General features: G+C 42.2%; 1 protein-coding gene across 14 annotated transcripts in view; it reads right to left on the bottom strand.

Moving 5' to 3' along the window:
• The window catches only part of TLE4 (TLE family member 4, transcriptional corepressor), a 142,051-nt gene that overhangs the window by 87,188 nt on the left and 36,864 nt on the right, over window positions 1–17,999 (bottom strand). For 8 of the 14 annotated variants that reach the window (XM_023243373.2, XM_023243374.2, XM_023243378.2 and 5 more), the window contains one exon: window positions 8,165–8,239. The exons of the other annotated variants lie outside the window; for them this stretch is intronic. In XM_023243373.2, coding sequence (XP_023099141.1) covers window positions 8,165–8,239 — 75 coding nt within the window. The remainder of the gene's footprint in view (window positions 1–8,164; window positions 8,240–17,999) is intronic. 14 annotated transcript variants of the gene reach the window in all.

Below are 17,999 nucleotides of genomic sequence, written 5' to 3'. Positions count from 1 at the left end.
AATGGCTAACGGGCTCCAAAGCCTACAGTTCCTGGTGCTGCTCAAGAGGCAGAGCAAAAGTTCTCTCACATAATGTACTCGTGGGACTGCAAGACTGCACGGTCACTCTGGAAAGCCCTAGTGCAGTTACTTTGAAAATACACGAACCGTGTAACTCCACAATCCCGCTGCTAGGGATCACCCAGAAGACAGGAAAGCTTCTATTTACTTACAAAAACTTTAAAAAGTCAGTATGTTATTACTAATTGGGACCTTGTTCACAGTCACCAAAAACCACAGCTAACTGAACTGTCCTTCAAGGAGTAAATGGCTAAGCAAACTAGTCCACCGGTACACTAGAGTATCGCTGGGCCACGCGAAGGGAACTATGGACACGGCAAGCACACGGACCAACCTCCAACGCGTTATGCTACATGAAGACGAAAATGGAGAAGACCACATGGTGTACCTACATAATTCCATTGATAGGACATTCTCAAAAGGTTCGCTTTGGGGGGAAAAAATATTATGGGCACGTGCCAAGGGCTGGGGTACGGAAAAGAACTGGCTATTCATACAGAACAAGGGAATCTGGGCAGCAGGGCAGTAGGGAAATATTCTCTATTTCAATAGTGGTGGTAGTTCCATGACTGTATTCGGTTGTCCGAACCCACAGAAATATATGTAAATTAGTGAAAAGATTTATCAATAATGAATGTGGATTGCTAGATTCCTAATTCCAAACATAAAAAATATAAACTTACAGATGTACGCAGCCTCATTTTTATTATGTTTTCTCCTATGTTTCTCTTTATTCTGTTGTCCTTGGAAACTCAAGTGTCATTAAAATTAAAATGTGTACATTAAAAGTTGATTCTGTGTAGTAAAATGTAAAACCAGAAAGCTTACAACTACCAAAACCTTCTTAATAAGGGTGATTGATTCAAATGTAATTTGAGGACCATTTCAAAATACACTTCAGAAAACGTTTAACACTATCATTCAAAGAGAACATAAAATGTGCTCCTTTGATACGATGTGGTGAAGGTACTCAGCTATTCGCTGAATGAATGGGGGAGCAGATGTAATCATTAAATTATTCTCACCATTCAATAAAAGGTTCTAACCTTTAGAAGAACGCTTAAGTTCACAAATGCATTCTCAGGTAGAAGGTTCCGAAACGGAGTTCCTAGGGAGCTCTGAGGAGGACACAGAGCAATAGTCCTTTGAAGTCTAAGTCCTTAAGCCCTTGAGGTGCCTGTTTGGGGGGAGCCTGCCTCCTCTCCCCCCAGCTCTGAAGGCACAAGCTCTGGCTACACAGGAGTTGACGACGCTGCTTGTAGGGTCGCTACCGGAAAGACGGAAAGAGGTCAGTAAGAGAATCAGAAAAAGGGATGCAAAACAGCAAAACAAAACAAACCGCCGGCCAATAAACAGGGAAACCCAAATGCAAGCTTGTAAGCCGCCTCCAGTGAAACCTGCTCTTCTGTGTAACACTTCCACCCACACCCTGGACCTCTGCACAGGCTCAGCCTGCTGCGCTCGGGTGTGCTGGGTGTGAATGAAACGCGGCCTCCCGGATCTGGGAAGCTCCACTTTCTCCTCAGTAGTGGAAGCACCAAGCCCACAGGCCTTAAGCTAAGTCACATGCACCCACTCAGACACATTCTGCAAATCTTGTCACACTTTTGCTGAGCTCTGCCTTGAGCGGTGGAAACACATATATTAACAGGAAGGATGGAGAGAGGGGCTCCTTCCTCAACAGAAAGAAAAAGAGTGGTAGCCCTTCTGGTTGCCAACAAGGAGAAAAAGGGGAAAAAAGGAAAAGAAAGAAAGAAAGAAAGAAAGAAAGAAAGAAAGAAAGAAAGAAAGAAAGGAAGGAAGGAAGGAAGGAAGGAAGGAAGGAAGGAAGGAAGGGAGAAAAAAAAGAAAGGAAGAAAAAGGCTGAAAGAAAAACCAACTAGCTTCCAGAAATGTCTCCCAGTAACAGAAATGTACAAAGTATACACCATAAATACAAATTAGAAATCTTGTTCTTTATCCAGGTTTCTCAGGGAGTTCTGAAGTGGAGACAGAGCTAAAAAAATTACTTAAATATATGAGAGTCTTTGCTATGAGAGAAGGGAAATTACTGCCTCTTAGATCCTCATCAAATTGTAGCACAAAGATTAGATTATGACTGCATCGCTCAATAAGGTAGCCCCCTGATCCACAGTAAATGAATCATTTAAAACAAAACAAAACAAAACAAAACAAAACAAAACAAAACAAAACAAAACAAAAGGCGAGGGGCAGGCATACCACCATAAGATACAGAATGTGTAGACTTATAAAACTGCTTCGGCTGATATGCAATCATGGGTTTATCACACTTGTGAGAGCAGGTGAGCAAAGCCCTACAAGTGCAGAAAACCAACCTCTTCCCCCCCAGGCCCCAGCAAGTTGTGTCCATCGTGCAGTCAGCGTATTTTATAAAGTCTTTAAACTCCAGGCACACTCTTTGGTAAAGACTGTAACAAAGGGGGACAAACAACCTCTGATGAAACACAAATCTATTTTATAGCTTGTTTTTAACTTTACTCCCTATTATGTACGTTTAGAAAGTATCAGCAGCAATCAGCTGGGAGAAGAAAGAGAAAGGGAAGCTCACCTATAAACTTATGGGAAAGTATTTATTTAAAAAACAACGTAAAAGCCGAGGTGTTAAGGAAAATGTTTTACGCACAGAACTCACGTCAGAAAACAAAGCAGGACTCCGGCACCTGAGAACATGTGCCTACCTATACCAGAAAGCCCCTGGAAGAGTGTGGGCCTATGAAGTGAGTATCCTTGTTCATCCAGGAAGGTGGACAGACAGGGCTCTGGCTGCAAGTAATTTTGAGAAATGATCCCAGAACAGGAGAGGGACCTAGGGCAAGTGAATCAGGGAAGAAAAGAAACTCGTAACTAAAGCTGTATTCTTGAGTAGCTGTATTCTACCATGGGTGGCTAGCTGAAACCCCGTCCTGGCACCTCAAAACTGCCCACCAACGGGGCAGGAGGGGGGTCATTTCACGGGCTGTTTGCCTGTGGGCCCGGGACTACCCCACGGGGGTAGGTATCAATACCTCACCCTCTCACACTGCACAGGCATAAGTGAAGAGTGGATTCCCCACAAAGAGCACTGGGAAATGCAAGAGGTCTGCAGTGTCTGAGGGGAGGCGCTGTCAAACCCTGGGAAGCCTGTGGTTGCAATGGCAATGGCAATGGCAATGAAAACGCCAGAAAGGAAGGCTGACCAGGGGAACGTGGTAACCCTGGAGGGACACCACTGCTTCGGCACTGCGGGGCTGGCTATCTGTGTCCAAAAGAGGACAACGGCACAATTCCTGCACAATTGGCAGTGCCTCTAGAAAGCCCTTTACTGGGCAAAAACAGAGGGAGGATGAAAGCATGGCTCCTGATACTTAATACAGTTTTGCGTTTGTTAAGAAAGTGAAGCCTCTTCAATTTTACTTCAAATTTGTGTTACTGGAGGCTGTGATATAATGGGCAGGAACAAACGCACACACGTTTTTATAAATACCTGCATATTTATATCATTCAGTTTTTTGCCTCATGCCCAGTTAGCTTAAAAAGACAACAAGAGGGGGCACCTGGGTGGTTCCGTCGGTTAAGCATCCGACTTCGGCTCAGGTCATGATCTGGCCATTCTGGAGTTCGAGCCCCGCATCGGGCTCTATGCTAACAGCTCAGAGCCTGGAGCCTGCTTCCGATTTTGTGTCTCTCTCCCTCCCTTCCTCCCTCTCGCTCTCTCTGCCCCTCCCCCGCTCATTTCTATCTCCCTCGCTCAAAAACAAATAAACATTAAAAAAAAAAAGCACAAGAAAAATTACAACAGCACGTCTAAATGCCTCTGAAACTTAAAATGGCAGTTTTGAAATCTACAATGGAAAAAGAGGGATATACATTTTAAAACTGTCATACTGTAAGACCCTCTGCCAAAATGCCAATCTGGAATATGTGTATGTGTGTGTGCACGTATACATGTGTGTGTGTGTGTGTGTGTGTGTGTGTGTGTGTATGTGTATAATTTAAGGGCCAATCATATGACAAGGACAATAAAACAAAATGCTAAGAGGAAGAAAAAACCCTTGAAGGTATTGTCTTCCTTTTTTTAAACTAACTCAAACACACAGGATGGTAAAGGCAAAGTCATTTAAATCATTTCCTTAGTAATACAAGTAATATTTAAATAGATTTAATAGTGCTGCTCCAAACCAATGAATTATGGGTTTAAAACCTATTAAAATGTAATGTTTTTTTCCTGAGCTGAGAGGAGAGAGATTTAAATCCACTGAATTTTAATATTTCAGCTTGAGCTGCAGGAGGTAGAGAAAGTCCAAATGAACTATTCCATCAGCACCATTCAAGCATGAACATTTTAATCAGTTTTACTTCCTTGGAGTTCTCTAACACAGTTTACGCTGTCATTCTGAAAGCACTTAACACAGAGAGTGTGAAAAACCACCAAGGCTTGTTATTGCCTTCACAATTGATGGCAAATAATTTTGCAGACTTCCTATCATTAAAATGTCACTGCTAAAAATTGAGGTTCAGCATTTCTTGTGCTAAACTGCATTTTCCTACAAACACCATGGCATACCTGTTCTTAAGGAATTTTTTTAAGAGGGTGGGTTGGTTTTTTTTTTTTTTTTAAATGCATATTTCTACCTTTTTTTCCCCTCAAAAAGTTAGGTTAAAAAGAGGGTGGAGGGAAATCCAAAGGAACCCCACTTTCTATTTTTACAAGCCAAATTTTTCTTCTCCAATGTTCATACTAACAAAACTTTTTTTTCCCCTAATGGTAGCTTCTTTAGTGAAATTCTTCTGAGGTTCCAAGCCAGTCTCCTTTATGAAGCATAACCACATTCACACAGCATGTGCTGATTATATAGTGTAATGGATTTAAAAAGCATTTTAAGACAGTCAGATGACTCAATTTAATAATACAGGAAATGAAAACATCATTTCTAATTAGATCATATTACTGATTTAAAACTACAATTTGTGTGCTGTTCCAACAGTGTGATCTCGCAGAGATTCTAATTTAAAAACACAGTGGCTAGTAGGACACATGACAAGATCAAACTAGATACATAACATTCCCTCAGCCCATTTAGGGGAACTCCGGGAAAGCTTCAGGGAAATGTGAGCATGACCAACTCAAAACAAAACACAAAATACTGACTGTAAAATACAACACAGGAATTTTCCTTATAAAAAACACAGGTTTTTTCCTTATAAATAAAAGATAAATGATATTTAACTTATTTCAATCTATCAACAGTTTTAAACTGAACATGACCTGTGAAAGAAATCATTATAACTGTGTTTCATTCCATTAAACACAACTAGCTTATTGTCAAGAGAACAAGCCGCCTCTCCAGGTTTCGGGCTCACTTCAGCATTTTGCATTTAAACTGCATGGATCACTGGTTTGGCTCATTTACCAATGAAGGTAGAATAATATTGCAGAGTTAAAAAGGTGCTTCATCAGATTTCATTAAATCTGGGAACATTTGCGCTTGTCTGGATGGTGTGCATACATATAAAACAGATACATACGTAGTGATAAACAAATGAAGGTCTGTCTGCAGGGGCTTTAGATGGGTCTTTGCCTCTTGAGAGGAAAATTTTCATTCCCTCAGGGGAGAAAACCATTGCCGACTACATTCCCAAAACCAAGTACAAAAATCTTAAGATTGACCCCCCTCATCACTTTGGGTAGCAAGTCAAAACAGCACCACCTAACAACACAAGCCATGAGAAGGGCAGGTGCACTGCGAATTCCACAATGTTACAAAACTGAAAACTACTGGACTGAAGGCACCGGGCAGGGCTGAAATAGACAAAGACCACACACCTCAGAGAACAGTAGCAGCAGGAATGTATCAAGTCAGTTTGTAATGGGGCTCTTCCTTCTCACTTGGGTTGTGGCTCCCTAAAACTGCTGGGTTTGTTTTTCTATTTCTGCAATCTATTTTTCAGAACAGTCAGATTGTGTGACTGTGACTCCACTTCCTGCTCAAACACAAATAATCTGGAATCCTCCCCGCCCCCCAGATTCACAAACCGCTCGTGCTGCTTTGACAGCTTGCCCCTCTGAGTTAGCTCTTCAAGTAAGTTTTTAGGTCACAAAATTAAATTTGCTGTATTTTAATAATTGGACCCATATATATACAATATGTCTGTCAGTAACTTGACTATGGTCTAATAAATCATCCTTTCCCTGAGAAAAGGCAATCTGCCATCCCATTCAAAACGAAGTATGTAAAATGAAATAGATATGAAACAGTATTAAAACTATACTTGATTTTGCACTGAAGGGAAAGGAACTTCTTCTGACTTTTAGATCTTCCCTCACATTTTTAAGCAACATTCAACATAAAACAATGGGTTTGTGATTTAGATTAATCTCTCCACTGTACAGACGGCAACTAATAAGACCGGAAAAAGAAACAAAACAGCCAGAAACAGCTGCTGCCAACCAGTCCTAAGTAAGGTAAGATGGCTACCTGCCTTGTAGCAGTTCACAGGGACAATGAACACTAAGCCAGAAGTGACCCAGCACGGCCCCCGCCCGGAGTCCTCCCGGCAAGCATTCTCTCCTTCTACAGCAGACAGTGGTGGAGTGTGTGAGAAAGGCAAGCTCTCTATCCCTGGTGACCTTAGGAGGTCTGGTGAGCAAAACACATCCCAATGGGAAGCCCACGCAGGCTTCAAGCAAACACAACTGGAATATACATATGTACCTAACTTTAACGCTTTTTCAACTTTCTAAAAAATGTGACATACTGCTATTTCCTGGAGATTTAGGAAATAAAAATTGTAGAATGTATTCATCTCTTCCCCATCCCCAGAGCTAGAAAATGTGCTCCAAACAAATCTACATGGCTTGTTCTGATTCAGCCTTCTTTCCAAGAGGGCACTTCCGAGGAACTAAAGGTTATTACCCCTTCCCATTTACTGTCTTCCAATTTACTACCCGTATTTTCTTGTGGTCAGAGGGACACAAGGTAAGAGCTCAAAACAGGCCATTAAAAAACAAGCTCCAATCGGACTAGTGTTCCACCACCATCGCCAGTGAGCCCAGAGTTCTGATCTCCTTGTTAAAAGACAGAGGCATAATTGAAGCAATATCTTCACTCCAGATTGATTATCAGGCGACCCTTATCCGCATCTTCACTCAGCAATTTGAATTTTAATGAAAGTAAATGGAATAATTAGCATTTCAAAGTGTGTTTGATACACTGAGGGGAAAAAAAAGAAAAAGAGAAAAGACTTTTGTGTATAACCTATACACAAAAGAAGTATTTGGGAGGGGGCAGAGAGAGGAAAGTATAGTTGTATTGTCTTCATTAGAATAATCTAAGGAAAGGCTTGTACCAGCTGCATAAATAGAGATGGATACTGTGTACTTTTCAGCTAAGAGTTTCACCTTTATTATCCCTTATGCTGTAGCACCTTGTTTATTATTTGTTACCTTAATCCGAGAGAACAAAAATCTAAGTGGAGTCGGAGTGACTGTCCAAACTCATGAATTCCAGTAGGATTTCTATGCAACATTAATGCTACATTCGCCAGGAAGGGTTTTCTAACGGGGCCACGGATTCTGCCTAAAGGTGCACCTTTCACCTACTATTCCTACCACAAATGGCCACAAGCCCTTAAGAACCACTCATCACAGGGGAGGAAGAGGAGCAGGGAGATTAAAAAAAACAAAACAAAACAAAACAAAAAAAACCGTACAATTTATTTCACCTAAAATGGTATTAGTCTATATTTGTGGAAAGATCAAAGAAATCAATCAGGTCATTTTAACATCAGGGCAATCTCCATCTTTTTTTCAGGCCTAGCCCAGCAACAGGAACTGATTGCAAAGGTAAGAAATATTATGAAAAAAGAACTACCCAGGCTCCTTGGGGAGAATTTCTGCGAACATGTCCACTGGAACTGGAGAGAATGTGATCCAAAGTTTCTGAGGCAGCCATCCAATTTCACGAGACAGAAGGCAAAGTGCTTAATTCCACTTTGTGGTCCTCTATTGCCTTTTGCCCTTTTGATGGCACAAAATTTAAAAAGAGAGAGCAAGCGAGCTGATGACACACACTAAGATCAGAGCTAAAATGGAAAGGCCACGTACCCCAATGATGGCGTTCAGTTCGGCCATGGTCACCTGCTTGGCCCGTTCCACAGCCTGCACCACTTGTTGCTGGTGCTATAAATGAAGATCAGAAACAGAATACAATTATTTGCTTTCTAGTCAGTCAAGAACAGCTTTTCCTAACGCGTCCTCTAACTTCAATTACATGCAAAACAGGCTTTAGGGGTCTCCATACTTCACATAGAAGCCCCGTGGGGGCGGCTGACTGGACGTCTAGGGCAAGTTGGGTCTCTACTGCGGAGAAGGAACCGCAGGAACGGGGCATCTGATTGCGCCCCTACTACGGATAGAAGCAGCTTCGACTTCCCTGACGTCAGAAGTGCACTGTGACCCAACGTCTCCCACTGGCGCTGACAAACAAAACACACCCCGTCCCACCTGCTTTCTTTGTGCCCCCTTTTCTCTGCCCTCTACATAAAAAGTCTGAAAATATTTCCTAGCAGTACTTATTTTTAAAATTTCTCCTGGTATTTGTTACAGTAAGGACTAGAAGGCCACTTAGAATTAAACGTTTATCTTCTGGAAATGTGAAAAGTGTTCACGTTTTAATTTCTGTCGTGAAGGGCTGCATATTTATAAAAGAGATTAAAAATGTACAGCTTTGACTAGCAGTCAAGTTTAAGGACTTCAGGGGTTGCTTTCACCTGCGATAGAAAAACTAAAACCTGTAAGTGTGTTATTTTTCTTTTGGAAAACAGGATGGAAAGTAGAGGAAAATCACTCCGTCTAGCCATGGTTCAATTCTAAAGAGAAGGAGCAGGACCAGGGTATTGGTAAGTTTTGTAATATTAAGAAAAATTAAGTAGAACAGGAGTCCCTGCACGAGGCGCTCGCTTGCATCTGGACATTCACGAGTGCTTGCACAAGTACCCCCAAATATAAATACTATTCTCCACCAAATGCACTGCAACACTCTAGTATCTACACACTCGAACAGGTCTCCTCTGGACTATTTTCAACTAGGTTTAGTGAATGAAGAGCCAAAAAGACTGTGCTACGAAACAGGCACTCCTCTGCATGGCTAGGGAGAATCTGGTCCTGTGGGACCCCAGGTGAGAAATGTAGCTGAAATGCACAGGAAGCTTAGCTAACCTATTGTCATAATACATACAAAGAGGTAAGCCATCCATTATATATGAAACTTCCCTTGGGCTACCTGGTACTACATTCCAAAACTCTCAAAGATGCAGATACTGAGATTAACTAGGGTGACCAATATTTCCACCTCCCAGCTGTGTAGGGTTAAGGGGAGGGTGTGGGAAAGGAAACTGCCTTAGTTATCCACATGTAGTGTTTTCACCCTTGATTTCCTAACGGAGATGTATACTTTATGCCTATAATCTAATGGAAAGAAAATTGTCAAAAGATCACTGCATTTTAAGATTTTACTAAACTCTGAACATTAAACTATGTACCTTTGATTTTTTTTTTAATTGTAAGAGTTTCAAAACAAGGGCTTAAGTTACAATCCCAAAGTCTTTCTAGATATCTCCATCCACTCTTACTGTTGAATAAAATATCTGCCAAAGTGAAATAATTGATTTCCTTCTTTCTTTGAAGACAGTGAAAGTCCTAAAGATTTATAAAGACACAGGAAGGAACAGAGAGGCATACTCAATAAAATGACCAGTAACAGCAGTTTTTCCTTGAAGCTAGACTAAGCAGTGTGTTAACCAGTCAGCACAGAGCTCATGTCTAGATTTAAAGCAATCCAGTTGTCAATGTCGGGAAAAAAGCAGTACTTGGAAAACAGAGAAAAAGACAACATGTAAGACGACTCTGGGATTTTTCTCATACTCAAAGTGAGCATACAGACAGAAACTATTATGGGATTTTCCACCTTTTACTTTCCAACATTCAATAATGGCTGCTCCGAACGTCCAAGAAACTGAAAACCAAAGGACCACGCGAACACACATCCAACCAACCACATATCATTCATTCCACTCATGCAACCATCCACTCAACAAAAGCCTTTTAAAGCGCTTACTCTGTGCAATTTCTGTATATTACTGAACTACTTCCACATTAGTGAAATGTCATCTGCTTTTTGTTAAGCATTCAAAGAACAGTTCTGGAAGATATGCAGAAAATACATCTATTTAGGGGCCTTTCTACCATGAAGACTGTTCAACTCTTGCTTCATAAACTGGATTCCAACTGCCAAGATGGGCAAAGATGCCTTAGGCAGTAGGGATATCTTTCTGGCTCAGCATTAAAATATCAAGTGCATTTACTGAGAAAACCAGAAACACAGCAGTGAACCGTAACAGACATCTGATGCTCCTATAGAAACTCTTGCTAAAAAGCTAAAATGACAATGGAAGTCATGATTCAGCTCCTTCGTTTTCTCTCCTGACAATGGCCATGGGCTAATACCACATCTGAACTTTACCTGTCGTTCAGGATCTTACTTCCCTATTTCTGCTTACAACTGTGAATCATCTGCTGTTTAAGGACCTTTTGAACAGAAGCTCCCTAAGGCAAGGAGTGCCTCCTCCCCATGGCTCTGAAAGCACCAGAAACACCTCCACTTCGACATAGCTCACTCAGCCACATGGTAATAACACCAGGTAAGGTGAGAAAATTAAAACTCAGGAAAGAAGGGGCAAGCGATCACAAAAGAAAAAAAAGGAACACTGGAGGAAGAAGCCCCAGATACCCTCATAAACTGACCCAGAGGTGGCATTTTGTTTTCTGTTTCCAAATTTCAACAAATAAGCTGACTCAGAAAACAGAGCGAGTGTTCGCATCTTAGAATCCTGATGGCTTTCCCGTTCTGTGTGTCATCTCCTCCCCTTCTCTTCCCCTTCCCCGTCTGTCCCTCTTCCTCCCACTCCACCCGCCATCTCCTTTCCTCTCCCACTGCCTGCTTCCCCTCTGCCACCTCACCACAAGTGACGACAGTGCCTCCAGCCCCAGGCCGGCCTGCAGAAGGCATCAGCGCTCTGGCCTCTTACTGCTCAAACTGCTCACTCATAGGGGGGCTCCCATCGCAACTTTCTACAGGCACCACCAAATAAAATGCTAAGGCAAATACATCGATAAAGTCTAAGGCAAGGGGGGGAGGGGGCTCTAACTGGGATTTGCAAGAGAAAAAAAATGCCCAATTATTTATTCTTTACAATACTGTGATTTTTAATTTTAGAAAAGAAATCCTTAAAAAAACAAAACCTAGAATGTGATATGGCTGTGTGACTCTAAATTTACTAAAAATCATTGAATTGTACACTTAGGACAAATGATGTGTAAGTTACATATCAATTAAATACCGTAATTTAAGGAACACCAGCATGGATGGGGGGAGGGGAAGGCCACGAAAATGAAATTCGATACATTAATCACCTGCCTACTTAACTTTCATCATAATTTTTTTTTTTTTTGCATTTGTCCAGCACAGTACTGAGGATAACTTTTTTAACAAGAAAGAGACTGAAACAATAGAAGTCCTAAGTCCAACAAGGCCTGCTGAGAAACAGACCTTAACAAACCACGGAGATGTGTACGATAGAGATATTTAATGTATGTTTTTGGGAAGAGACTACAATGACAATGCCCACCAGGCCAATACTTTAGGGTATGGCGATAGATGTAGTCCTTCTAATAACAAGAAAAAAACCCTCTACATTACAACTGAGAATTTTGTTTTAATACTCACTCATCCTCCCTTACCTCCCTTACTAATAAAGGTAGTGGGGAGTTAAAGGCAGAGGTGTAAAATGAAGTAGGATTCTTCCAATGAACCACTGACATTCCTGACACGTGGAGATGCAAAAGTGAGCAACTGAGATAATGGCCCCACTACTGTTCGGAGAACTCCCGGACATGGAGCATCTTATACAACACAGGAGAGCAGGGTAGAAGGAATGCCTAGCACACTTCCTGGAGCACTGGGAAAGGCTTTGCTTTCTTATTCACTCATTCAATTCTTTATTAAGAACCTACTGTGCACCAGGCAACTGTGGCAGGCACTAAGACGAGAGTCATGAACAAGACACTTGGTGAATGAGTAACATGGAGCTTGGTAATTACAACCGGAGAGTAATTTCCATGATGAAAATTACAGGATGCTATGCAATCACTTAGTGGGGAAATATCTCGTGGGATCTTAGGGCTGAGGGAAGAGTCCCTATGGAACCGAGACGTGAAGGATGTGCAGGAGTTCTGTGGGGGAAGCAAGGAGAACAGAACCCCAGACAGAGAGAAGAGCATGGGCGAAGTCCCTGAAGGAGAAAGGAGTTTCTCTGTCAAGGAAGAGAATGAACGTGTGGCTGCAAGAGAAGAGTGGGTGGGGGAAAAGTTGGGAGAGACAAACGTTAAGGTAGGATTTTGAAAGCCTTCTTGGGCCTGGCAAGACACACGTGCAAAACTTTCAGGTGGAAGAGGCATCCACAGAAAGAGCCGAGGCCAGCACCCAGAGTCACGTGAGGACAGCACGGGCATACCCTACCGAACCCCCAGGGAAATCTGTGAGGTGGGAGGAGCCCAAAACGCTGCCAGGCTTTGCCTGACATGCAAAAAACTTGGACTTTATTCTGGTTAAAAATCTTAAAGCAGCTGAGTGCTATCAGTTCTGCTCTTTAGGAAGATGGACCCGGGATAGTAAAGAACAGTAATGAAGCTGGATGACAGGGAGGTGAACCAGACAGGAGGGAGAACAGGTAGAAGGCTAAAGCAATTCTCCAGGGTGAAAGAGAAACCCGAACTTGGACCAAATGCCCCTCCCGCTCATGAGACTCATTAGCCACATGTACAGAGAAAGCCACTCAATCAGAACTCGAAAAGGCCTTCAGAAATCATGGACCCAGAAGGCTGTAGTGCCCCAGGCACTGTAACAACAAACCGACCCCCTTTCCCAAATGCCTACAGATTTCCAAATGCTGCCCCGGCGGAGGGCATCCGGGTGGTAGCGTCACAGGTATCAACCACAACCCAAAAGCACTTCCTCTGTCACACCCAACAAGCAGTCTCTGCTTCATCATATCCTCTGGAAGGGACCTCACTACCTCATGCACAAGCTTCTCCCACTTGGGGATAATGGGCTCTAACACTCATTAGAAATCTCTCCCTCCAGAACTTCTTCCCAGGGGACCCAATGTTGCCTCTACATTCTCCTCCCCTGGAGTGCACTTCAAAGTCATGAAAACGACATAATGGATGTTCGCACTTTCTCTACTCCAGGTTAAACATCTCCAGGTGCTGGCTCTAGGCCACTTATCCTCTGACCATGCCTCTGGTCACGTCCTAGGTGACAAGAAAGAATAGTCCAGGTATGGCTAAAGGGGTCAAATCTGAGTGAAAGGGTCACTCCGTATCCAGTAAGTCAGGCTAAAATCCTACTGGGCCTTTTCAGCAACTCAACCAAGTTTACTAGCACAAATAAGCTTTAACTTCAAATCAGCCTTTCCTCAATGGTAGCCCAAGAAATGTTAGTCCCACAAGAAATCAGGCATTACTTGAAACACCTGTTTAATTTGGCTAATACCTGGTGAATGGCAGATCTTCCCTGAGCTGCAAATCTCAAAGAGAGTGAATATACATGCAGGGTTTTCCAAACAATTTTGGCTGTGGAACCTGGGATTAAAGCTTGGGAAATGCTGCCCAAGACTTTTTCCTACTGACCATTTAGCCTAACCTTCTCCGTTCTCAGCCACATGAGGACAGAGCATTCTTCACGGACCTGTCCAATAAGTCCGACAGTCCGTACTTTCCACCGGAACTTTCTGCAATGTTGGAAACATTCTAAATCTGTGCTAATAACATGGTAGCCACTAGCCACATACAGATGGATACTGAGCACATGAAATAGGGCTAATGTGACTGGGAAACTTAATTTGTAACCTTATTTAACTTTGATTAATTTTAATTTAAATCTAAATAGCTACATATGGCTTTGGCTACTATATTAGACATTACAAGCTCTATTTAAAGTATTATAAAGCTTAGCTCCAGTAACAACCCAATCACTACCTACCTGAAAGTCAAAGAAATGAGGTTTCTCAAATGCACCTTAATTTTTTTAGACACACACAGATATAGAGCTTGGCACTGTTGCCTTTGAAAGGAGGCCGACGTGGAAACCTGCAGAAAAGTTCTCCCTCCTGGGAATCATTTACTTGCTGAGGGCAAGCAGGCCATAATGCCACCATAAGGATGTCACCAGACATCCAACTGTCACCAAAATGCATGGTCACACAGAACGAGCCAACTGGTCAAACCGTGGAACACGGGACAGCATTATAATCCCTGATGCCTCATTCAGTATTGTGAGGAAGGAAAAACAAAACAAAACAGATTTTAAACAAAAGGCTGTCCAATGTGAGTAATCAGAAAGCGAGACAAAATCCAAAGTCCCAATCTAGGCAGATTAGTCATTTTTGAACATTCCTTATATATACAGCACTGTCGTAACACGTTACCAGCACTGACAAAACGGCCCTGACTGGAAAGCAGACATGTCCTGTGAAGGCTGCTGGCATTTAATGAACGATCTCTGAAGATGGTCTTACGGGTGTCACATACTTATCAGGGGATCTCTGGTGATTTCAGCCAAGCTCACCTACATCAAACCATGTTATCACAAGCCACTGATTCCTTACAAAGTTAACAAGCAATAAGATGAGTTAACCTGGTGCCATTATGAGGCGAGAACACTGCCACCAGTGCATGTAACCACTGTATTTTGTTCATTTCCTCCCTGAGGCGCAATATGAAAGTGACTGATCACATTTTTCAACTTCCATTTTACAATTATTCTATACATGCAAAATGTGGTTCAGAGTAATTCAGTCCCCTATTAACCCAGGTACCAACAAGACAGCATTTGAAAAACACTCCTATCTCATATTATAGAAGGGGTATGTTTTCCATTAAATCAAAAGGACCAAATTTATGGCATGTCCAAAATAGAAATTGATGCATCATGGCTATTCTTGCCTTTTGGAATTGGAATTTAAATCAACATGTATTATCACTATTATGTAATTGTATACTATTTTCTACTATTTAAGTGCAATGAGCAACCAAATAAATCTACAGAATTCTAGAGGAAAACACTATTTGGTTCTACTCATTAGATAAGCTAACAGGGTAATAAAAACCAAGTTATGAGTTAAAATTAAATTTGCACCAGAAAGCATTCAACTTGGAATGGTCTCTTTTCCCTAGGTAAAGAGAAGAATAAAAATAAAAGGTTGAAAAATTTCACTCTTAATTTCCCTTTTATACCCTAAAATTTCCAATGACCAGAGAACTCTTGTCAAATGTGGTCAAAAGAATGATTTAAATTCTTTATTTCATTTACTAAATCAAAATTTTCACACACAAGGGAAGAAACAGCCAGTTGCTGGTAAGCCCAGGCCCCAAAGCCGGGCCCCGCCATGACTTCGCCTCAGCTTGGAGAGGACGAGTCCACAGGGGTCCTCCACCAGCCTTCTAAGCAGTTCTGCTCCCACTTAAGTAACTCAAGAAACAAGAAACGGGGGTTGAGAGAACGGGCACTGAAGGGGAGTCCGAATTTACTAGCATCTTTCAATGTCGCTGAGGCCCCGTAAGATCTACAGGTCTACAAGACAGCTCCTGAAATCACTGATGAAGACAGAGTCCACCCATAAGCTACTCATAAGAACAAAACTAACTTCAGCTAAGCAACCAGGTATTTTGACCATAGCTTCTGACTGACAAGTTTGTTTTTCTAGATAGCTTCGCAGGTGAAATACAGACCCCGTCCAAGACCACTGCGTCTCTGGAGGTGAGTCTACAGGTTAAACTCCGTTTGGATCTTTGCTTGCTGGCTGAGAAGATTCGGGTGTTGCTAAACTGGAAAATTAATTTTGGGAGCTAGAAGGGAATTACCCTCGGGGCTACCTAATATGCCTCACTGAGATTTTTAGCTAGTTGACAGCCCTGGGTTCAGTTTTAATTTACATTTCTTTTCCTCTCTAAGAAGGACATTGGAGAGGAAGATAACTAATTCATTCTTCCAAAAGGCAATGACTAAACGGTGGGGGGGGGGGGGGGGGAGGCTTGGTTCCAGGTCTTCTCAAAAAGGAAACTCAGAGCTTTGCTGCTCCGCTGCACCGATCCCTACTGCCGCCCAACAGCAGGAGGGGTTATGGTGTGCTAAGCTGAACGTGGGTAATCCCAAGTAATCCTCGCGGTGACGGCATGCCGCCCAGGCTATTATTAACCTCATGTACAGATAAGGAAACTGAGGCTTAGAGAGGCGAACCCCTGGCTAAAGGTCACCCAGCTTTACTTGGTTAGAGTAAGCCTTGCAATTTGTAACAGGGAGGCCAGGACTCAACCCAGATCCAACTGTCATCATTCTGGCATCTCCTGCTTATGGAACTGCCAATGGGGAGTTGATTATTTATAGCTCCTCCCCTGCAAATGAGACCCAAAGCGGGAGAAAGAAGAACTTCCTACTTACTACACTGAGGTCTGCCTTTTAAAGAAAAAACTTGTAGGCTGGAGAAGAGAGATCAGTCCTACCCATTCCTAAGAGCCAAAAGAAAGTGGGAGAAAAAAACAGCTTCAGACAAGTGAGGACTCACTCATAAGCTTTCCTTAAATTCTGGTATTAAGGCTCTTAGAAAATTTTTAGAACTTTTATGTGATAGTGACTCACTTTAATGACAAAAGTTGGCAATATCTTTGTCTAATGTCTGGGACTTCGGAAGTAGTCGTATATGATTGCAACAAGCACACCGTTAAAATATACATTGGCTGTAACTCTAAAAAATGTTTTTGTGAAATCTAACAGGAAAATGTTTTTTTCTGTGATTGTTTCCTGCGATATGTAGACACGTTTCAAGTGCTTCTGAACTACAATTATGCAACTCATTTCTAAAAAAAAGGTCTTGCAGGGGTGCCTGGGTGGCTCAGTCAGTTGAGCATCCGACTTCGGCTCAGGTCATGATCTCAAGGTCTGTGAGTTCGAGCCCTGTGTCGGGCTCTGTGCTGACAGCTCAGAGCCTGGAGCCTGCTTCGGATCCTGTGTCTCCCTCTCTCTCTGCCCCTCCCCGGCTCACGCTCTGGCTCTCTGTCAAAAATAAATAAACATTAAAGAAAAATTATAAAAAATAAAAAAATTTTAAAAATAAAAAAAAGTCTTGCAGTTAAAACTAAATGTATTTAATAACTGCCATTCAGTATTATACGTGTGTTTTTAAATTTTAGAAGATGGGGTACACTAGCCACAAGCAATAAATATTAAGCAGGTACACTAATGAGCATGTGGGGGCTAAATTAAAAACAGACTTCTCAAAGTATGTGAATTTACCTCTTGTTCCTGTCAAACTCCAAAAAAATCCTTTCAGCTACCGTCCTGTAGCTTATGTACTAGTCTTCAGGGAATGTTTTTCTTTTTTTCTAAATACAATCATTTAATTTTTAAATAAAAACGTTTTAAAATAAATTCTAATGCCACAGCTGCCGTTTTGGCAGTGGGACTGTCACACAGAGAGCCGGTGTTAAAAGATCAGATTAAGAGCCTTCAGTCCTGGCACCGAGTGACGCTCGCAGCCATGCAAGAGTGATTTTCCATGCCTCTGAAGAGACAGGAAATAGAATTCATCTTCCTCTAATAACCTGCCTCTTCCCCTCCCTCCAGATTACGGTCCATCTGGCCTCGGGACAGAAGCGAGGAGTCTGATGCTCGCAGAATGCCCAGAAGATGAGACAAGGTGGGCAATGTTCAGACACAAAACATCAGAGAGGCCTGGGTTAGACAGGAACAAACGTGTCTGTGGCCCACACATGAAAAGATAGACACACACCGTAAGGAACTGAAAAGAGAGGAGCCAATTAAGTC

The sequence above is a fragment of the Felis catus genome, chromosome D4 (assembly GCF_018350175.1).
Source record: "Felis catus isolate Fca126 chromosome D4, F.catus_Fca126_mat1.0, whole genome shotgun sequence".
Classification (NCBI taxonomy): Eukaryota; Metazoa; Chordata; class Mammalia; order Carnivora; family Felidae; genus Felis; species Felis catus.
This window is presented reverse-complemented; position numbering and strand designations above follow the sequence as displayed.